The sequence below is a fragment of the Cervus canadensis genome, chromosome 6 (genome assembly GCF_019320065.1).
Source record: "Cervus canadensis isolate Bull #8, Minnesota chromosome 6, ASM1932006v1, whole genome shotgun sequence".
NCBI classification, from domain to species: Eukaryota; Metazoa; Chordata; class Mammalia; order Artiodactyla; family Cervidae; genus Cervus; species Cervus canadensis.
This window is the reverse complement of record NC_057391.1, coordinates 9,471,935-9,495,013: the sequence shown is the minus strand read 5'-3', so window position 1 is coordinate 9,495,013 and position 23,079 is coordinate 9,471,935. Positions and strand designations below refer to the sequence as shown.

Sequence of the window (23,079 nt, the reverse complement as noted above, 5' to 3'; positions counted from 1 at the left end):
GAACTGGTTTTTCCATTGGAATACTAAATTTGGCTCTGATTTCCTGTCAACTAATGGAAAAAAGTGAAATGTTAGATTATATGGTTCTCATTGTTTTGTAGAGCAAGCATGCAAATTATTTTGCAGAGAGAAGTTTTTGGCAACCGAATTCTAAAAGCAATTTCTAGAATTCTAATAAAAGAACTCTACACTAGGGTTTTTTAAAAAACCTTTTTTATTGGAAATGTAATACATAATCAGAAAAATACAAAACAAATGCACAACTTATTGAATTGTTATAAAACAAACCCCACCTCACCACTGCCCTGGTGAAAAATAAAAGCTTAGCCCCCCAGAAGCTCTCTGTGCTCCTTCCTAGTCATCAAGCTCTCCTCTCCCCCAAATGCACAGCAATCACGACTTTTGTGCCAATCGCCTTTGTTTTTTTGGCTATTGTTTTACCGCCTAAATAATATCCTAGACACTATGGTTTTGCTTATTTTTTAAAAACTTTTGATTGGAATCATATACTAGATAGTGTTGCTTTTTGCTCAACTTTTTGTCAGTGAGATTCGTCCAAAGTGTTTCGTGAAGCTATCTTCATTTTTACCCTATAGTACTCCATCGTATGACCATACTACATTTTAGGGGTGTATCAGAGTTTGTCCGTTCATCAGCTGATGAACATTTGGGTTATGGGTTCTTGGCTATTAGGAACAATGCTTCTATAAACATTCTTGCATGTGTCTCCTGATTCAAGGATACACACATTTCAACTGGGTCAAAGAGGGACCATCTTTTCCTTACCTCCCTTCACATCATGTTCCTTCTGTGTGTGTCTATGTCTAAATCTCCCCACTTCATAAAGATACCTGTCACAGTAGAATAAGGCCCACCTTAAAGACCTTATTTTTAAGGTCTCCAAAAATGGACACATACTGTGAACCAGGACATATGGATTTTGAGGGACATAAAGAAGTTGGCCTTACTAAAACAAGGGACATTCTAGGAAAAGGAGAGTTTGGGCATAGGCCCCAACGTAATGAACAGTGATACACAATGCTGGGGCTGAGTAAGTCACGAGGCTGGTAGGAAGGACCAAGTCACATTCGGCCTTGTGTCCACAGGAACGAGAGCTGAGGTTTTAGTCTAAGTCCAGTGGAGCTGGAGGGTTTTATCCAGTGGAGACACATGTCCTCCGCACTTTCGGGTGGAGAACAAGTTGGAAGGAGACAGTGGCAGTGAAAGAGCAGGTAAGGGACTAGTGAAGCAGCCTGCTTGAGGGAGGGGTGCGGTCTGGAGCAGTAGGGGTAAGGGACAGAGGACGCAGGGGGCGGATGCGAGTCAGGGTGGCCAGGACTTGCTGGGTAAGGAGGCTGAAGGTGAGAAGGGCAGGGAGAGTACCCACAGGTTCTGGATCGCAGAACTGGATGAACTGTTTTAAAAAAGGTGAAACTGGGAAGAGTCGCGCCTGGCGGACCCTGTCCGTGACGCCAGTTGTCTTGCTGTATCTCGTGCAGTGTTCTCTGAGCCCAGGGGAGGCAAGGCGCAAGCCCAGAGGCTGCAGGAAGACTCAAGGAGCCGGGCGAACTGCGGAGGCGTTTCTTCTCTCCCGGCCGGCACAGCGGCCGCAGCGGCAGGCTCGCGCTCGGCCCTCCTCTCTGGCTGAGCCGGCGGGCACAGCCGGGAGCAGCAGGAATGCCCTGCTCTTTAGGTGAGCTCCTACGGGCGGTCGGCACAGAGCGGCCACGATGAAGGGGGCCCTGTGACACACACGCGCAGTGCCGTGTGTGATCTCAGCTGTTACACGATCCCTGTTTACAGAACGTGGGGCAAGACCGAGAGGCTGCGGGGCAAGAAAGCATGCCCATGCCACCTTGGCTAATTTGCTCTTTCCCTACAAGTTGGGTCCAGGTTTTAACAGAGTGGGGACCACAGGAACCATTTTAGACATGTTATATTTGAAATGTCTGAAGCATCCAAATCAAGAGATCACTGGGCAGTTGAATACACACAGATCTAGTATTCTGAGAAGAGATGTGGTGGTGGTCATGGTTTAGTCCCTGGTCGTGTCCGACTCTTGCAACCCTCTGGACTGAAGCCCACCAGGCTCCTGTCTGTGGGATTTCCCAGGCAAGAATACTAAAGTGGGTTGCCATTCCCTTCTATAGGGGATCTTCCCAACCCAAGGATCAAACACATATCTCCTGCATTGCAGGTGCATTCTTTACAGCTGAGCAGCCAGGGAAGCCCAAGAAGAGGTATATAGGACAGATAAAATTGGGAATCATTGACACAAATGTCATTTAGAACCATAAGGAAAGGTGAGAGTAAGAAGACAGAAAAAGAACTAAGACAATGAAGAAAGTCTAGCAATACTTACTTATTGCTTCATCTCAACCATCTGTGAATACCAAAGTATAAAACCATTGTGTTTATATATGGTGCAGTGAAAGCACTGCTGGAGTTGGGAAGATAATACGCTAGGTGTTACCTTCTGATGATTCACCTTAATGTAATACCAAAGCTTAGATAATATTTGAAATTCATAATTGAAATGGAAAAACCTTTGAGCAAGTGCTAGGTCACAGTGAAATTATTGTTGCATCTTCTTATGGCTATTGGAAGAGTTAAGCTTCTGCTTCAAAAACCTGGCACCGATCCACCCACTAGTGGGGGCAGGCCATCCTATTTTTGAAAAGAAATGGGTCACAAAGTGGCCTATAGGTGAGACCAAAAAGTTTTTAAATTGAGATTTGAGCCACTGGAACTCTTCAACATTCACTTAAAGAAGGTTCCAGAGCTTTGGGTCTTTAAAGCATGAAAAAGATGATCTTAGCCTAAAACATTTATGGCCTGTTGTTGCCAACTGGACTGCTTCCAGTAGAACCATCGTGTGGCTTTTGCATAATGTAATTTTGAATATGATTGTTATCACAAAATGCCCATGTTGGGCTCCTTTCCCTCATCTTACTCCTCCCCCAAGTCTATAATGTTAATTTATTATTCTAGCTTAAATATATACTTATACACTATAGAATATCTGCAAAAAAAATTCAGAGTAGGGCTTTTATTCTAAATCTTTCATAAGAAGTTTTAGGAATAACTGTATGATTGATTCCTGCTTGACTTCATTTTCTTTCCATTGGAAAATGGTTACAAACAATGTAAGATTTCTTTGTAGTTTGCAAAGTTATCATCTTCAATTACACAAAACATCCATTGGTGGAGGAAGTTCAATGCCCTTGGTGATAAATAACTTTTTAATTGTCCTTGATAATAAACTATTCTGACAGAAATTGGGCAGTAGGTTTAACTGCTTAAGGCTTTTCCTCAAAAACCAGTACTGTAGACTTGCAATGACTTGATAGAAGAACTTTAAAATATTATTTCAATATAGAAGGGCTCCAGATGACCATATAGATAGACCAAGACATTTTACTCAGGATTGAAACAACTCAAACTGGCTGCAGTCACCAGGAATTTTCTAGCTGTAGCAGCACATGAAGACAGGTAAGTGGCTGAGGCTGAGTCAGCACCAAAGCGTCTACAGCTTGGAGACCTCATGTGAAGTGAGACATACAGCGGTCTGGGAGTTTTATATGTGACCACGTGTGTGTCCCCAGGATACTCCTCATGGGAACTACATGCCAGGTAACAAAGTTCCTAAATCCACACAGCATATTAGCCCTGTGTTGTGCTCAAAGCACTTCAAAGGGATCTGCTCTATAACTCATTTATGTCTTAAAATAAGTTGCCTCTCAAGAGGTTTGAACTTAATGGTTTTTTTCTGGACTGACTTTATTCAAGTCACATCTTGATGCCTTTGATACCCTGTTTTTATCCTTGAAAATTTTTAGTGATCAAGAGTTTCTCTAGCGCATCTTGACACAGGGAGACTCAGACCTGGTTTTAGCCTAAAATGAGGTACTCTTCTCAGACAGTGTGAATTGAATCCTGAGCACACGCGTACCTAAAGGGTTAGGGTGGAGAGGCAGTTGAACATGCTGTGGGGAGTAACTGGGGTGGGGGGGGCGAGGTTGAAGGAAAGCTCCCTGACACTTAGTAGTTGTCACCCCAGACAATACCTAAATCCCTTTCTCATGCCTCAAATGACTTGTGAAGATTAGATTCTGTAATTCTTCCTTTTGCATCTTTGCTTTCCAAAAGAACATTTTAGACATGTGTGCAGGTGGAAAGGCATGAGCTGAGAATAAAAATGTAGATACTAGGGGCAGGCTTAGGAGACCTACAGAAAACCTTGCGGCATTGGTACATGATTTCCTTAACCAGCATGGAGGCAGTAAGCAAGGCCTGGCCATTGGAATGACAGGGTGGAGGATGCTTAATGGCCTGAGTGTACCTGATGATGATGAAGTTATCCATACCAACAGGAAGAGCAGGTGGAAGAGGCAGGAATGAGGGAGAGGAGGAAGTGACCATGACTAGAGATGGACCTGTCTGAACTCTAGAAGAATGAGGGGCATCAGTCATCTGTTAGAGGTTAAGAAGTCGACAAATAGCGGAGTTTGGAGAATGATGAGAGTGTAAAACTAGTGAGCTCTTGTGAACAAGCAAGATTATTAGTTAAGAGATCAGGAGAAGATGTTAGCAGTGAGGAAGAGCTAAGTTCCTGGTGAGCAGCCAAGTTGTGGGTGTCTGTGGAAAGAGTATCCACTTGGCAGAAGGACAGAGTGTTTGGGAAACATGATTAAACTTCAGTAACTGTCAGAATGTGATGGAATGTTGGTGGTTTTGTATCAAAGAATTTTAAACCTCTTCCACACAGCTTCCTGCAGCAAAGAATTAATGAAGTTTCAACCAGTTTATAGAACTCAGCAAGGTCAGGATGAACAACAGCATCACAAAGGACTAAGGAATTCTACAGGGCCTAGACTTCCAGGAGAGGTTTCCACCTGTCCAGGTAGGTCACCGGGTTAAGCCCATTCCAAACCAGCCGCAGCATGATTTTCACAAGGGTGGACTGCCATATACTGTGTTGAGACTTGAATTAAGTCCATTCATTTTGAGGCTGAACGTGATATTCTGTCATTTTGGCTGAAGCACTTCTATTAACTGCATTCTCTAAACTCTCGCAGAAAAACCATCTAGTAATCAAAGCCCTCTATTTCGTATACATTTATGGAGGGAATACAAAGGAGTGAGGTCCTTCCTTGGGAGAAATGGCTCCCTTAACCCTAGAGATCAGAAAAAGTGCCATTTCCTACTTGGCCCATCATTTTATAAATGAGGGCTTGGGGAAGGGAGACGGGAAGAAAAAAAGGATGTAATACAAGAATGTGGATCTTCTCAAGCAGAGATGAGCCCTGATTAAAAAAACAAACAAACAAAAAACAGCCACCTACAAGAACTCAGTTATCTAAGGAGATGAGACTGACTTGAGCTGTGTGGGGTTCAGAGAGGGACTGGAGCCCTTACTCAGGCCCTGGGTGGAATCTGGGACCTAAGCCCGTTAATGAAGGACCATTTAGACCATTTAGACAGCATCGGCTCAGGGAACCTACTAGGCTCTAGTTAAGAGTCCTGTTACTGAATGTGAAGACAACAATCTCCCCCAATTTAGATGATCACAAATTGACTGCTAAAAACATTTCTAAACTGTATTTTGTCACAAATAGAGGTCAGGAAGAGGCAGAGGTTCAGAGGTGGAGAGTTTGAACCCAGCTCATCATGTAAAAACAAATGTATAGCTTGCTCTTTCTTACTAGAAAGGAAGTGACATTATATACCACCATTGTGATTTTAAACAAACAAAATGAGCTTAACTCAATAAATATCTTTTATTAAAGAAAAAAAGAATATTGTTAAGCACCAAAACTGTATGTTACGTTGCATGTACAAGAAGAGAAAGGTGATTGCAATACTTGGTGTACAAGTACTTAACTCTGAAGTCATGAGTGTAAAAAACATGAAATACAAAGCGATACAGTCATTACAACGCAGAAAGTTGCACTAAAGAGCAAAAGGCAACAGTCAGAACATCATCGGCGATCTCATAGTATTGCTCTAAATGCTTAGTTTTTTCCCTCTGTACTTTGAACACTTTAGAATGTTAGCTGAGCACATTTAAGTCCTGTAAATCTGCAAGAGCTGCCGTTTACCATACACTTTGTACAGTGTCCATTTTAGTGTAATGGTGTTAAAGCCGTCCTGAAAAGCCAAGCACAACGTGCTAGTGTTTTGCCTCTACATTAGAATATTGCACAAAGCTAGTGAGTCGTGAACTGGTTTGCCATTAAAATTTTCCTTTAACCGGAATGGCTAAAAGACATGTCAGTTTCATTAGCCCTAATGGGCTTTTATTCATGCAAAAGGATCGGTAGCCTTCAGTTCTTCATAAATTATATATTATGGTTTCACACTTGGCAAGACATACAGTACAGTAAGAAATTCAGTGGCGCAGTGGGGATCCTGTCCAAGTTGAGGAAGTCGGAAGTCACTTGCATGGGTTGTACTGTCTACCCTTCTTTGGTCACAAATGAAGGGAAAATGTCATCTTGTGATTATGGAGAATTCTTACAACCAATATAATTAGTATTGGGAAAAGCTAGAATAACTTGTTGATAGTTAACCATAGAACATGCAAGTTTAAAAAACAAAACTTCCCTTCTTAAAATTGAACTCTTTAACCAACACCCATACCTTTTCTATACATCTCAAATCACTTTCCAGACCTTCCTGAACTCACCAGCTGGAGCCTCTCTCAGTCACACCCGACCAGAAAACTCCAAACTTTCTCCTTACCCTCAAAACAAGACTGCTTTAAGATTCAGTATAAGATTGATAATATATTTAATTATCAGCCTCAGAGGTATTTTATGTACATGCACCTTACAGTGGTGTAATTCATGTGTTTGGAGAAGGGGAGAGACACTTATGAATTTGGAATTCAATCAATTAAATCCCTCCACTATCAAGCTGTACATTTACTGTGGGTAAAACAAAAAATTTTAGAGTGAACCTATCTCTAAAATAATTCAATGAACAAACATTAAACACACACACACTCTCTCACAATCCAGACTCCCTCTCTCGCCTTTTAAAAAATCCTTTGTTTACATAGATGATAGTTTAGGCAGCAATATAAACTCATTTTGTAGGAAAAACTTTTAAATTAGACTATATTTATAGGATAAAAAATACCATTGCCTTACTTTACAAAGCAATTAAGCAGAGACTCTTTTTATGTGCTTTAAATAAAGAGCACTTCGCAGCAAAGTTCAGAAATCACTACTGAATTGTTCAGTAGCACTAAATGAATGCAACACGCTCCACAGTAAGGTGCTTCTGCTTTCTTCCATCTAAAACCGTCTTCTATCTAAAACCAATCTTGTGATCAACTCTCTAACACTAAGCATTGTTCTATGCTAACCAATAAATGGGAAATAAAATCTGTTTAAAATGCACATTTAACTTTATTTAAATTCAGTGCAAGAATTAGGTAAGACTTGTTTGGGTTTCTGCTTTCACTATCAAATGGATGTGTGATAACTGCATCTGCCTCAGTTTTTAAATGTTTTATAGCTGTTCAAAAGACTTTTTACAAATAATTTGGTATTATGTATATAAATTTCAACTCCCTGATAAGGCCTGTAACCCATGAGCACTTTACAGGTTGGTGTCTGATGTCACAGAGGTTTAAAAATAATTATAAAGGTTTAAAAAGAAAACCTTGTATTTAGTGAAAGAAAAGGCTTTTCTTATATACACAATGAATGCAATTTAAAAACAGTCTTAGGGAATGTATAAATTTAAATGTATTAATTGTATACTGGTCCCATTTCAAACAGAGAAGATGCTGCCCATTCATTTTTGTTCCACTGATATGAGAGTTTTAATTCTTAGTGTCTGCTATGGCCAAAGTATGCGTTTCAATCTAACACATTTTATGACAGAGAGAGGTCATGCCTAAGTTAACAAATACTGCTACATACTTCAGCTTTGTATAAACAAGGCTTCTCTTCCCTCCCTCATTACAGAGTAATAAATTTTCTGTGTTTCCATATAAGAAAAGCCCCCGTATTTTTCACTGTGGAAATACTACTCCTGATCAACTGTTATAGCTGTGTATTTTATAGAAATGTCTCAGTTCTACAATGAAGAACTAAAGAATGATTGTTTTTGTGCTGCTCACAGACTCAGTAAGCCTGTAAAATATACATTAAGCAAGCAATTCTTTTAAAATTCTTCTTTAGCCAGGTATTTCTTCCACATACTGCTGCTACACTACAGTACCATTAGGATTTTAAATCATTACGAATACCTTTTCTATACAGGCCTCGTTGATTATATGTACGTAATTTTAGTTGTATTAGTAAAAGAAATATTTAAAATTGACATTCAAGTGAGCAGTAACATTAACCTCCAAACAACTAAGTCACCACCTACTTGTTTCCCTATTTTAATTATGCTCAGTTGAGACTAGATTGGTAAGTTAACTTATAAATTGATTCAGTATAAGCAAGCAGCTATCTGGGGATTTTTGATATGGAAATGATGTATTAACAGCAATATAACTGTCAAATAAACCACATTAGTTGTATGGGCAAATCTGGAACTGGAAACATGATCATATATAAGCACCATCCTACCTAAATATATACAAATTTAATACTAAGGGCAGAGATGCTCATTTTTTTTTTTTTTTTTTTTTGAGATGCTCATTTTTTTAGGGGCAAAGATAAAAAGGAAAGCATACTTAAATTGATATAAATTTTTTTGGGCTCTGAAACTGATTTTTAATTAACATGAGGATTTATTTGGACAAACGGACTGCAGTTATCTGAAACTCTATTATTTGTGAGAACTCCAAAGGTTGATGACCTACAGTAACATGTAATTTTGTGGAAGGAGGAACCTGAATCTGGAGGAGGGGAAGTAGATGTGTTGGGGAAAGCTGTTACAGAGAATGGTCACTGGGGGCTGCTAGTGAGGCTCTGCTTTAACCTTCTATCTTCAGGTGTGAGGACAAACTTCACAGAGTGCTGGGGTGGCGTGTGCTTACAGCCATGGATTCACTCCTAAAGGATTCACATGGATCTGAGCACCCTGCATCATTTGCTAGAAATTTATTACAACATGGCTCAGGAAAACAGGTTACAGGACCCTTTTAAAAGGGAGCACTGCCTCATGACGGAACCCCAGCTGTAACACTAAGTGGGTAGTAATTCCCGCTAGACACAGTAAAGTTCCAGTGCTTCTGCTGTTAATATGACACCAGATCCTTCTGTATTTTTCTAAATGTTACTAAATGAAACAAATCCCCCCCCCCAAAAAACATGATATGAAAAACCAAAGGCAAAAAATTGATACATGATTTAAGATTTGCGAATGTGCTAAAAGAATTTTTTTTCAAATATATCAATCAAATCACTCATTAGGTTAAAAGGCATGTTTCAATGCATTGCTGAAGGTGTGTTACAAAAATCTATAATCCACCTCCACTGTAATCAGGAGACTGAGTGAACTATATTAATCTGTATTTCTAATATTCTCAGATAAGGTGTGAGAATGATGCTAGAATAAAGCCAATATATTGTGAAAATGCTCCTAGTCTCATCAATAAATATATTACCAACATTTAAACAGATTTTTTTAATATAACCTGTTGACAGAAAATTATCTCCATAATTATTTTAAAAGAAATAACATTTTCAAGTGACAAAGGTGTGAAAGTAATTTTTCTTCAGTATCACCAACGCAGATACGTTGGAGGACTTTTACTCCGGGACTGCTTTCTGTGTCTAGGCCAGAGAACTGCCTCAAAGTTCATTTTGGTACATCAGCCATTCATGTGCAGGTCAAGGCCTGTCTTATCCAGAATCACACTTACAGAGTAGTGTAAACTGGGATCCAAGATATCTACCTCCATTCAAGCCCCACAGCAGTCCTGCTGAGAATTCATGCTGGCTCCATGCATTCTTCAGGACTCCATTACAGCAAAATCGGCACCTAGAGCTACATACATAGGTTTAAAAATTTATTGACAATAACAAAGGCTGTCTCCCAAAATTCAACTCAAAGCATGTGAAGAGTGAAATGCCAGTCAAAGAGCCTTTTCTGCCTGTCTACTTTCTGCACATTTGTAGAGCATGTTTTTCTCCCACTGTGGAACATAAAAATAAAAACTTAAACGGTCTGTTAGAAGGACTTAAGATCTGCATCCCTACTATTGAATCCTGATTTTTGATTCTTAATAGGAAAGTCATGTTGAGTTACAGTAATCAAGCAATAGTTCAAATGAAAAGGCTAAAAATAATTTGAATTATTATCAAATTACAAAGTATTGCTTCTCATAAACAAAGCTGCACATAAAATTCAAACTATTATAAATTCACAATTATGAAGAGCTATTTAAAAGCATGGAAATTTTTACTTTGAAACTTTACAAACTGTTACATGTGTGGGCTTCTAAAAATATGCCATGTTAAATGTATCACGTTGTGGTAAACACATTTATAGGTGTATCTCCATGGTTATGTATCTTTTCAGATGTTGAACATCTTTATGAAAATCCCTTGGAGATGAATAATATGGGAATTGTCAGTGCATTTCCATCTGATTCTTCCAATTCCTACCCTATGGCTATCACGGTTAACTTCTTTTTCAGAGGGTCACACTATTTAAGCTGATACAGAACAAGCTCTGTATCTTGAGCAGGTGACTCTTCAGTGCACTGAATGGTGGACTTTAACGCAGTCTCAACACAGCTCACAGCAGATCTGTCAACCCAGTGTTTCTTCCAACTCATAGCGACCCCGAGCTTTACTGGCCACTACAAGGATATAAACGGGTGGACAGGTGGGGAAGGTGCTTAAAAACAGGAATCTTCAGAAGGCCGTTTCTTCGTTGCAGTCAGGAACATTGCACATTTAAACTCATGTTAACCACCATCTACTGGAATGACTGGAAAAGTGGTAACTTGCCCGTTGTGCTTCCTTTTTCATACCACTGAGTCAATACATTTTGGATCTAATAGAATCCAATCGTGGAACCAAATGTTTACAATTTTTCAAGAGCCAATGTTCAACTGTAGGTGTTTTTTCATTCTGTTGAGTTACCTGTGTACAGAGTAATACAGTATATTAAAAAGAATGGCTTACGAAAGACATTGTGTATTATGTTCCCCCATATCTTTGCAAAATTCAGTATGAACATGATGGATTTTTTCTTTTAAATGGCCTTTTTATACCATTTGGCCATTATAAACAACCATTTCTACCAGATGATGTATAGAAAACATCAAATAAAAGTGAAAAACAAAATAATAGATCTTAATCACTGTTAAAAGGCTGCATGTCAAGATTACTATAGTTAACACTGCTATAATATATAGGCAAGATGTTAAAAGGGTTCTTATCACAAGGAGAATATTTTTCTTTTTCTTTTAAGATGGAGGTTAGCTGAACTTGCTGTGGTATCATATCATTTCACAATATTTGTAAATCAAACCATTATGCTGTTTAACTTATACAGTGATGTATGCCTACTCTCAATAAAGCTGGGGAAAAGAGTTTTTTTTAGACTGTAAGGTTCACTTTCACTTTTCTTCCTTTTACTCTTTAATATTTTATGTCAAAACTTATACACAAAAAAGAACAATAAAATTTAAAATCTTTGCCTCATAAACTGACAGTATAAATAAGAACTATCAAATGGCATCTTTAAGTACACCAGAGGGAGTTTTCTTAATGAGATTTAGAAGACAACGTTAGTATTGGTCTTTAAATGGATGCTTTTAGCAGGACTTTTTAAAATTCAATATAGTTGTGTTTGAGACTCATGCACTGATCCACAACACATGAGAAATATATATATGACCTATTTGTCAGATAAAAGCTGATACGTTGCTTTTGAGCACTTGAAATGTGTCTAGTATGACTGAGAAACTGATTTTAATTTGGTTTAAATGAAAATCTTATATAAAATATTTTTCCATTAAGCAAAATTTGGTTGTTTTGGTAAGGCAATTTAATTTAACCGATGCATACTTGGCAACCAAACTGAGATGGTGCTATTATTAAAGATGCCATACTAAAAAAAAAAAAATCTAAACTACACTGTGGAATTTTATACTGAATATGTCATGTAAAATATTACTAAAATCAATTTCCCCCATCATCTTTAACTTTTTTAATCTGACTCACATATTCCTATTGGACAACACTACTATAGTTACTTCATAAGTTTAAGGGCCCTACAGGAAACAAAACAAATAATAAAAAATCTATTCAAATACATATATTTCCTTATGTTTAGAAATTCCTTTCAAGGACACTATTACCTATGACTAAATAGATCTAAGATGAGCTTTTACAGATGGGTGAAGCTAAGCATGTCCAGGACCTTAAGTTTTTACTTAATGAAGTTTTAAGAAATTAGTTCTTCAAAAACAAGTACATAATTATATTATTTTAAATCTACAGGAAATAAACCAATTAATAGGAAATACAAATTATTGCCTTTCAGCCACCTGTAGAAAAGTACCTAAACATTCAGAGCCTTTAAAAATGACTGAGACCACCCACAGGCAGTATCACATAGCCCGTTATCAATGGCTGCTCAACTGGAAGGGATTACAACTGGTCTATAGTTCGCTTCTGGCGTAGGATACATTTAGTCTTTAGTTACTCGGCCGCTGTTCCAGCTCATGCATTTTCTGGCAGCATTTCACTGTTCCTCTTAACATTATACTATATATCAGTCACGAACAATCAGCCAAAACAGGAAGATTCTAGGCAATATTCAAAGGATTATTCACTATTGACAGAAATATAAGGTAAGGACCTAACAGAAGCAGAAGAGATTAAGAAATGGTGGCAAGAATACACAGAGTAACTATACAAAAAAACGGCTTAATGACCCGGATAACCATGATGGCATGATCACTCACCTAGAGCCAGACATCCTGGAGGTGAAGGCAAGTGGGTCTGAGGAAGCATTACTATGCACAAAGCTAGTGGAGGTGATGGAATTCCAGCTGAGCTATTTAAAATCCTAAAAGATGAAGTGCTGCATTCTCAATATGTCAGCAAATTTAGAAAGCTCAGCAGTGGCCACAGGGCTGGAAAACGTCAGTTTTCATTTCAATCCCAAAAGAAGAGCAGTGCCAAAGAATGTTCAAACTATTGTACAACTGTGCTCATTTCACATGCTAGCAAGGTGTAATGCTCAAAATCCTTCAAGCCAGGCTTCAACAGTACATGAACCAAGAATTTTCAGATGTACAAGTTGGATTTACAAAGGCAGAGAAACCAGAGATCAAATTGCCAACAAGCTATTAAGACAGCCTATTAAGAAGTAGAGACATCACTTTGATGACAAAGGTCTGTACAGCCAAAGCTATGGTTTTTCCAGCAGTCGTACAGATGTGAGAGTTGGCCCATAAAGAAGCCTGAGTGCTGTAGATCTGATGTTTTCTAACTGTGGTGTTGGAGGAGACTCTTAAGAGTCCCTTGGACTGCAAGATCCAACCAGTCAATCCTAAAGGAAATCAGTCCTGAATATTCATTGGAAGGACTGATCCTGAAGCTCCAATACTTTGGCCACCTGATGCAAAGAGCCGACTCACTGGGAAAGACCCTGATGCTGGGAAAGGACTGAAGGCAGAAGGAGATGGTGATGACAAGGATGAGAATGGTTATTAGGTTGGTGCAAAAGTAACCGCAATTCTGCACTGCTGAATCTTACCATTTGGTACTGGAATACATTCTTAAATGTGGTTATGTTATATGTAATTTTAATGCACATTTCTCACTTTATGGTTTTTGCTAATGACTTATTATTTGTTGTTTTAAACTAGGGAAATGATGTTAGACAAAAAGCAAATTTGAGTGATTTTCTTATTCAAGTTCAAAATGGGTCATAAAGAAATGAAGACAACTCGCAACATCAACGACACCTTTGACCCAGGAACTGCTAACGAATGTACGGTGTAGAAGCACAGTTCCAGAAGTTTTACAGAGAGATCAAAGCTGATCCTCTTACAACTGCATGAGAAGTTGCTGAAGAACTCAACATTAACCATTTTATAAAGGTGAAATAGCTCAAGAAGTGGGTGCCTCATGAGCTGACCAAAAAAAAAAAAAATCATTTTGAAGTATTATCTTCTCTTATTCTACATAACAACAAACCACTGTTCAACTGTATTGCGAGTGTAAAGAAAAGTGGATTTTATAGGACAACTAGTGACAACCAGCTCAGTGGTTAGACTGACAGGATGCTCCAAAGCACTTTGCAAAGTCAAACTTGCACCAAAAAATGTATTTGGTGGTCTGCTGCCTGTTTGACCCACTACAGCTTTCTGAATCCCACTGAAACCACTACATCTGAGAAGTATGCTCAGCAAATCGAAGAGGTATACCGAAAATGGCAATACCTGCAGCCAGCAACAGTCAAGAGAAAGGGCCAACTTCTTCTGCACGACAACGCCTGACTACACATTGCACAACCAACGCTTCAGAAGTTAAATGGATTGGGCTACGAAGCTTTGCCTCATCTGCCGTATTCACCTAACCTCTCGCAGACCTACTACCACTTCTTCAAGCGTCTCAACAACTTTTTGCAGGGAAAAGGCTTCCATAACCAGCAGGAGACAGAAAATGCTTTCCAAGAGTTCATCGAATCCCAAAGCAAGGATTTTTACACTTTAGGAATAAACAAACTTATTTCTCATTGCCAAAAATGTATTGATTATAATGGTTCCTGTTTTGATTAATAATGTGTCTAAGCCTAGTTATGATTTAAAATTTACAGTCCAAAACCACAATCATGTTTGCACCAGCCTAATAGAAAGCATCACTGACTCAATGGACATGAATCTGAGCAAACTCTGGGAGATAGTGGAGGATAGAGGAGCCTAGTGTGCTGCAGTCTATGGAGTCATAAAGAATGGGGCATGACTTAAAAGCTGAACAACAAACTCATTATAGACATATTCTTAACACCTGATATAAGGTAATTAGCAGCCCAAAGCTGTAAAAACATCCAAGCCACTTGAATATGTGAAATGCGTGCTTATGTGAAGTTCTAGCTGTGGTATTATGTAATCGTGTGCCAACACAGTAGTTTCTGGATACGTTTAGCAGCTTACCGAGTGGCCACATGCGAAAGGGGACAAGGGAATGGGTAGCAAGCACTGTGACGTGGGACACAATCTGTAATCACCCAGTGTGGGGATGGTTCCCAATCAGGCACACCTGAGTCTCTAGACACACTCACACAATGAGTGAGCACGTTCACATTCCTTCACGAAGCACAGTGCACATATGTACAAGCACAAAGAGCCTGAAATTACTTTGGGATCCAAAAACAGTACGTGACTAATAATTAAGGCCCCCACACCTAACAGGGAAAAAGGATGCCACCAGTCTCAAGACTCGTGGCCAGAGCAGGACAGTGTGACTGTCGACGCTGGCTGGAACACACTCGGATCACACACGGCCACTTGCTAGTGTCTTCACGCCTCATCAGGCTGCTGATGGGGCAGCTGCTGGGGGGAGCGCCAGGGCTGAGCGCGGAAGCAGAGCCTTTTTCTGGCGGCGCAGAAGGACAAAACTGCTTTCAGTGATATTCTGACATATCCGAAACAGTATCTTCCAACGTCAATGTTTTTTTAAAGAACTAATGACAGTTTCTGTTTGGGGTTTTTTTTTTTTTTTTTGAGTAACTTTTTAAAATCCAGATGCATGACTACGTATGTATCAGTTCTACTCTGACAGGATCTTTGGGTGTGAAGGCCATGAATCTGCATTTTTAATAAGCTCTCTTGGAAATTCTTAGGATTTGGCACCGGGATTCTTAAAATAACCGTGCTAAGGATAAGTTTCTCATTCCTCTGCCTCACCTACTTTCCCCTTTTTAGTGAAGACCATAGAAACATTCTATCAAGAGAACATAATGATCAACAGAACATACGTGCATATTTCATATCCGTACAAGCATTTCAGCTATGGTCATATCAATTCAATACACGATTTGATTTATACCATGTGTTATCTTTGTGTGTGTGTACTCAGTCACTCAGTTGTGTCCAACTCTGCAATCCTCTGTCCATGGATTTTTCCAGGCAAGAAACACTGGAGCGGGTTGCCATTTCCTACTCCAGGGGACCTTTCTGACCCAGGGACGGAACCCGGGTCTCTTGCATTTCCTGCATGGCAGGTGGGTTCTTTGCCACTGTGCCACCTGGGAAGCCCCTGTGTTGTCTTTACCAATTCTATATATTTAGCATAATTTGTGCCAAATAACTATACAAATTAGCTTATTAAAATGTATTGGGGAAAACTCTATTACCTTGGGAGAAGACCAATACCCACAGGAGTAACTCAATAAGATATTCATGCAATTTATATAGATAATGTAGTAATTATGATAAGTCATAAATGATAAACTTTAAAGGCTTAGAAAGCTAAATAATTACACAATGCAATTAGATTCCTTTGTGGGAAACCAACAAAATATCAAGATTCAATATGCGTAACAGTCTGCAACTGACACATCTAAGTCAGAAAAAGCTTTTCCTATTTTTTTTCTGAAGCTAGAGTAAGACTATCACTATACTAGAGTAAGACTATCCTTTTTACTTGCATTATAGCTTATACTGAAGAAATGTTTAATGAGCAGGATATAAAAAAACACAGCATTTACAAAGCAACATCTTTGTAAAGCATTTTTTCTTGTTATGTTTCTGGAAACTACAGAAGTAAAGCCTAAAGTTTACAAATTTATGATCCAGGCTCTAACTGACCTATGTAATAAACAATGACCCTCAGATGCAATGAAATATGACAGACCTCATCATCCAATATAAAAGCTGTATACTGAATGCTACTGAAGAAAAGTAAGGCCATTTACTTGTTAGTTTTCCCAGTCTGTGCAAGGCAAAGCCTCCTCTTCATCCTCTGATTCAGGGGATGCTTCTTTGATTCTTCTAAGAGCTTCATGGATGCTCCGTGTTAGAGGGTCTGTGTCAGGCAGAAGCGTGAAGGATTCTCTCAAGACTTCCTTCTGTACCTTCTTCAATTTTACCCCTTTTCTTATTTGTGCCAGGATGTTATTACTATCATCTTCATCAGGAAAAGGAGGCAGAGTTCGCTGTTCAACCTTTTTCAGATGGAAACTACCACGCTTCAAGGAAGCTAGCACCTCATCCATAGGTGAGCTCACTTTAGAAAATGGAAGAGAACAAAGTTAGTTAGGACTGTGCTTAAGAAGAGTGGGGAACTGTATAACTTCTAAGATTTCAGGACTGTGACAGCCCAGGAAGCTGAAAGCACATCAATAGAAGGGACCATTAAGCATGGACAGAACTTTGTCAGAACACAAGGGATACTAATTATGTTTGTTTTAAAAAAAAAGTTCCAAGGCTCAAATTCCATGTCAAGCATTACTAGTATTTCTATTGTTTCCTGTATGAGAGAAGACAGCAGACTGGGAGCTGTGAGCGGGGATGATCTCTAGTAATATTACGGTTGAGACTCCTAAAGGGTTTCCATAATACAAAACTCCAATCTAAATTCAGACAGTGACTGGACTGCACATTTAATTAAAGAAACTTAAATTCTGGCTCATTATGGTGATTATTTTCTTTTTTTAAATAACTTTCACATATGATATTCTACTTGGGTTATGGTAAGAAATATCCTACAGGATGGTCTTTTAGATTAAAATTTAATACACAGATAAAATAGTCTCTCCATGAAAGTTAAAGCTCTTTAAGGGCCAAAATTATTCACTGTTTCAAAAACAGCTTTATGAAGGCTGAAATGCCCTTTTCTTCTTTGTTTCTTTATACAACATGTCAGAGTCCTCAATAAATATGTAGCCAAATGTTACATGGATCTGCCAATGTTACTCTGACCAGACAGCTTCCCTTTTATTTCTGAGACTTAAAATCAGATTCTAACATAAAAGGAGCCACCTAAAATATGTTACCAAAGAGACCAAGTCAAAAGATAAAATTTTAAAAACACGCCTAAGAGCTCAAGTAGGCCCACATTTATTTGTGTCTGTATCCATCTGCAAACATGGGTTGGTAACAATTCTGCCAAGGTGAGACCTTGAGAACCTGTTTGCTATCAAATAATGTTCAAAAATATAACGTTTAAAGCTTTGTAATGTCTGAGGAAAAAAACAGTCTTTAACTATATGCCTCAGTCAACAGATGAACTCAGTGTTTTTAACTCACCTCTCCTCCTCTGCAAGCCTTCAGCCGTCTTGCGGAGCTTCTTCCTGGCGCTGACGAGCTGGCTGCTGTCGAAGAGGTGTGCTGACGGGGCGCTGGCTGACTTTGGGATCCTCTTCTCGCTCCCCTCCATCTGGGGCAGGCCTTTCTCCAGCGCCTCCAGGGCGCCGTCCTGACCGACCGGCAAAGGCGGCGGTGGGGGGGGCGGGGGCGGCGGGGGCGGCGGCGGGGGCGTGGGAGGCAGAGGGGGTGGGAGCGGCCCCGCGGGGACCGAGCCTGCTCTGCAGTCAACAGGGTTCAACAGTGGACGAGACACAGGGGGAGGCAGCTCGCCGGTGACGCCGCTGGGAAGTGATGAGGTGGCTTCAAGTTGTGCTGATGGAGGACCGTCAGGTGGGGTGAGGCTCCGGGCGTCTGCCGCCTGTGATGACCGGAGCGCGGCCCTTCCTCCGTCCAGGCCCTCCCTTTTCTCTTCGATCTGTAGCGCTGCTGGCGGGCCGTCACACTGGTCTTCACAGGACACGGGGCCCGCTGCACTTCTTCTTCTTGCCTGAGCCAGTCGCAATCGGGTTGATTTAAGTATGACCTGGCCTGGGTATCTCTAAGAAATCAGAAGTTAGTATAACTCGTTAGATTAGAATTTATGAAATGACTTTATTTTCTCCGTCTAATGCAAGGTGTTATTTTAGAGCTTTTGTGATTTTTCAGGGAAAAATATACAGAAAAACAAACATCACAATGTAATACCTTACAAAAAATTATCACCAAACTCTCTTATTTGCTTATCAAATCCTTATAAAAAGACCCTTAGTAATAAAAGTACTACTTTAAGTGGAAAAATATTAGCAGTGTAAAATTCAAAACAAATGATGTCAAACATATATATGCTATTTTATTGCTAAAAAACTATTCTTAGTTTCTTACATGTATTTTCCAAATGCTCAGACAAAAATTAAAACATTAATGTTTTTAAAATGGTTAAGTGGTATTTTTTTTAAAGCTCTGAAAACAATATATGCATTTTGCGATAAAATTCTGTAAAGCAATTATCCTTCAATACAAAAATAAATTAAAGAAAAATGACAAGAGAATCAACCTACTGAAAAAAAAAAGAAAATGATAAAATTTGTTAGAAGTACTAATAGAGCTGCAATCTTTTTACTAGGGTACAACATACCCATAATGCATTTGGTAAACAACATTTTCTTAATACAAGGCTCATTCCTCTGTTAAGGAGCCCATTCCCACCTTACTCTTTCACTTGCTCAAAAGCCTCCTTCTCCTGCAAGGAGATCCTTCAGAATAAAGAGGAGAAGCAAGGCTCTTGAGTAGCTGCTAAGAACTCAAACTACCGAGTTTAAGCACATTCCTAGGAAATGCTTAGCTGCTCTAGTGTCAGTGTCTGGAGTCATGGATTAGCTTGGCAAGAGACCTGCTAAGGCATTTCTCATGTATACTGATCATCTTCTAATTCTCCCACTGGTCAGATTATTACCACAGGCTGATGTGCACAGAATTAATAACAAGTTGATGCTTGAAATGGATGGTTAGTTACTAGCTAACTTTTATTAAACTGAGAGGAATCCAGACTTCCCAAAGGCCCTGACTATTCCTCTTATACCACAGAAATGGTAAGCCAAGACTGCCATGATTGTAATTGTTTTCTAAGTAACAAAAGGAAAATCAAATTTTTCTCATCAAAGAGATGTTACAGTAGGAGTATGTATGTAGCTCGGTTTAAAAAGCAATGAATAATAATAAATTAACCACACTTTTACTACCTGTTTAAAATTTCGAAGTCTATCCAGTGTTTTCTGCCTTTCTTGGCTAACCCAGGCGCTTTTTCTTTCTTCTTCATCATGTAATTTATCTCTTTTCTGGTTAAAAAAAAATTAACAGTAATTCCATTATGATGTGTCCCACTGTATTTTATCATTAATAGAAAAAAAGGAGAGTTCTCTCAATATATATGCTGTATTACTCCAAAGAATGATATGTTAAGCAATGTTTTGTGGCATGAAACACTGTTAGCTTTAATAGAAATGGTTTCACTTTCTGCATGTAGTACCAATTAAAAGATGTTTACTCTGCGAAGTAAAATAATATTTTCTCTGAACTGAAAAATATTTCATATTTGTGGTTCTAGCTTTAGCTGCTCTATTCTGCTAACTCAAATATTAATAGTTGATCTTAAAAATAAAAAATAACCACTTAGTAATTTAGATATTATATATAGGTTAAGCCTGGTGTTCTGCAGATAATGTCTACTATTACTGAACCTGTACCTCCTGCTACAAATCTGTGTCTTAGTATCTCATTTTTTTTTCCTTCCCATTCCCTAATCCCAAACTGGGAATACACTATCACCCACCTAATGTTGGTCAAGTTAAACATGAATTCCTCTTCCTAGAGGAAAGAAAGTGGGACTCTTGGCAGGAGGTACTGCCTCACTACTGAAGGTCAGGTGACAGATCCGTGGTTCTCGTGGACGGGATGCACTGAAGAGTGCCACTATGGCAACCACTTCCCCAGAGGGATGCACTATCACACACAGCAGAGACCGCTTTTCTCTCTTGGGTAGGTGGCTTCGATCCTTTGTATAGTAATCAGCCTCTGGACTCATGATCAGGGTGGGGCAAGGGTGAGTAAAGATGAACCTTCTTCCATCTCTTCTTGTGGCAGGTCAAGAAGACCCTTTCCCTTTAGAGGGCTCTCACTGGGGGAGTTTGCAAAAGCCATTTGTTGGTAGGTTAAGTCAGGCAGTCCAGATTGCCATATATAATGCTTAAGGTTTCCAGATAGGAAAATTTGAAAAGATATGACTTGAGTTCGTTAAAAGAAATAAAGATCGCATGCAGATTCTCTCCTTTAGAGAGGAAACCCCAGAATGGCTCAAGAACACAGTGAGGCAAGAACTTATTCCAACTCCTCAACCCTCTCTGTATTCAGTTCCATTTACACAGCTGAGCCAGCAGAAGGAAGGAATGAAAAACTCTCACATGCACATGTGGTGACCACCTGGAATGGGAATGGGCATGTCCCTTCCCACACTGGGATACAGGCCACAGAATGCTTGGGGACAAAGGGTCTTCCAAGGTCTTGTCTCAGAGATGAATAGAGTTTTCTGTACTTAGAGGGTGCAATCTAACGAATACAGGGCTTAGTACTTGAGAAAAAAATTATCTAAAAGATACTCAGCATTTCAAACTGTGAATCTGCATCTCTAAACATAAACAAATAGTTGGAGTTTCAGAAATAGTTGAAATTCAGAAATAAAACTGGTCAATCATATTGCTGGTCTGTTAGTAGATATATCCAGAGTCAGATCTTACTATTATCTAAAAGACCCCAGATGGAAAGTTTCAGACATGTTCAGGTATGAACTAATGGGTTTATATGGACTTTTCACAGAGCACAGTATTACTGCAAGTGAAACCAACAGGCCTGGGTTGAATATCACCCCCTATTTCCACCCCTTGCTAGCTACTGGCAAGTCATTTAATGAAGATAACCTACCCTTTGGGTGGGGAGTGGTGTGTATTAATCACTCAGTCGACCCTTTTGGGGGTGGGTAGAGGATACTTATTAGATGGTGACACAAGGAGCTCTGAGTTTCTGTCAACACTTTGTCAACCTGGGTGCTGGTTGCATGCATATGTTCATCTCATGAGAGTTAAAACTTATGAGCTATATACACTTGTGTGTGTGTGTGTATGCATCTGTAGATTGATAAAGGTGGTTTAAAATTAGATTTGATCTAAGCCAACTTTCATTTCCCTCTAGCTTTGCACGTTAAACAAAGGTGGATTCGTTCTCCTACAATGAGGTATTCCACCCAAAGTCAGTAGTAGGCAAAATTACTAACATGAGAAAGATAACATTTATCTTTGACATTTCCCCAATATCAACTTCCTTGTTTTTACTCATCTTTGCCACATAAAATTCTTTGAGAAAGGATTTGACACTCATTCATTCTAAGAAGCTAATTAGCTATTCCATTCACAAAAGTATTGGCGTTTTATCAGAATCCACAATCTTCACGTAAGAAGAAACAAATCCTAAGTGTGGAGTCTAATAACAAGCAGACAGTGCAGCTGCCAACAGTGATGACAGGAGGCATTCTTATTCACCGAATTCTTAAGCTGGCCCATAGTCTGACCTTCCTTACAAAGCAGCTCTCTTGACCCATGAAAACAGTAATGAAAAATAAAAATACAAGAAACTTTCTGTTAATTTAAGATTATTTTACAGCTTACCGGTAGTTTGGTTACTTTTTATGTGTTTAAATTCAAGAGTTTTAGCTGTGTGCCATAATGATCTTGAGGGAAAACATCAAACCCCTACAGCAGCAGCTAACATCACTCAATCACAACAAATTAGAAGCTTTCTTGTTAACAGATCAGGAAAAGACAAATTTCTCATCACTCCTTTCAACACCACACTGGAAATCCTAGTGAATGCAATAAGAAAAATAAATAAAAGGTATACAAATTGCATTCAAAGGAACTAAACTGCCTTTATTTGCATATGACATGACGGTATATATATAAAATCTGAAAGAAGAACCAAAAAAATATGACTAGAAATAATGGGAAAATTGCAGGGTATAGGGTTGACATATTGGGTTGACCACAAATTAGGCTAACCTAGTATAAAAGCCAATTAGCCAACTTCTTTCTAATAAAACAATAATGAAATGCTGGAATAAAAAACCTTTTATATTATACCTACAGCACTATTTACATTCAGTTCAGTTCAGTCACTCAGTTGTGTCAGACTCTTTGAGACCCCATGGACTGCAGCACGCCAGGCTTCCCTGTCCATCACCAACTCCTGGAGCCTACTCACACTCATGTCCATCTCATCGGTGATGTCATCCAACCATCTCATCCTCT

The 23,079-nt window shown here is 39.2% G+C and overlaps 1 protein-coding gene across 2 annotated transcripts in view; it reads right to left on the bottom strand.

Annotated features, from left to right (window-relative positions):
* Window positions 1-5,761: 5,761 nt before the first annotated feature.
* Window positions 5,762-23,079, bottom strand: part of JMY (junction mediating and regulatory protein, p53 cofactor) — a 73,147-nt gene continuing 55,829 nt past the window's right edge. For both annotated transcript variants that reach the window (XM_043470748.1, XM_043470749.1), the window contains 4 exons: window positions 19,966-20,061; window positions 18,188-18,785; window positions 16,855-17,165; window positions 5,762-11,060 (listed from right to left, as the gene is read on the bottom strand). In XM_043470748.1, the coding sequence (XP_043326683.1) occupies window positions 16,858-17,165; window positions 18,188-18,785; window positions 19,966-20,061 (1,002 nt within the window). In that variant the 3' untranslated portion in view covers window positions 5,762-11,060; window positions 16,855-16,857. The remainder of the gene's footprint in view (window positions 11,061-16,854; window positions 17,166-18,187; window positions 18,786-19,965; window positions 20,062-23,079) is intronic.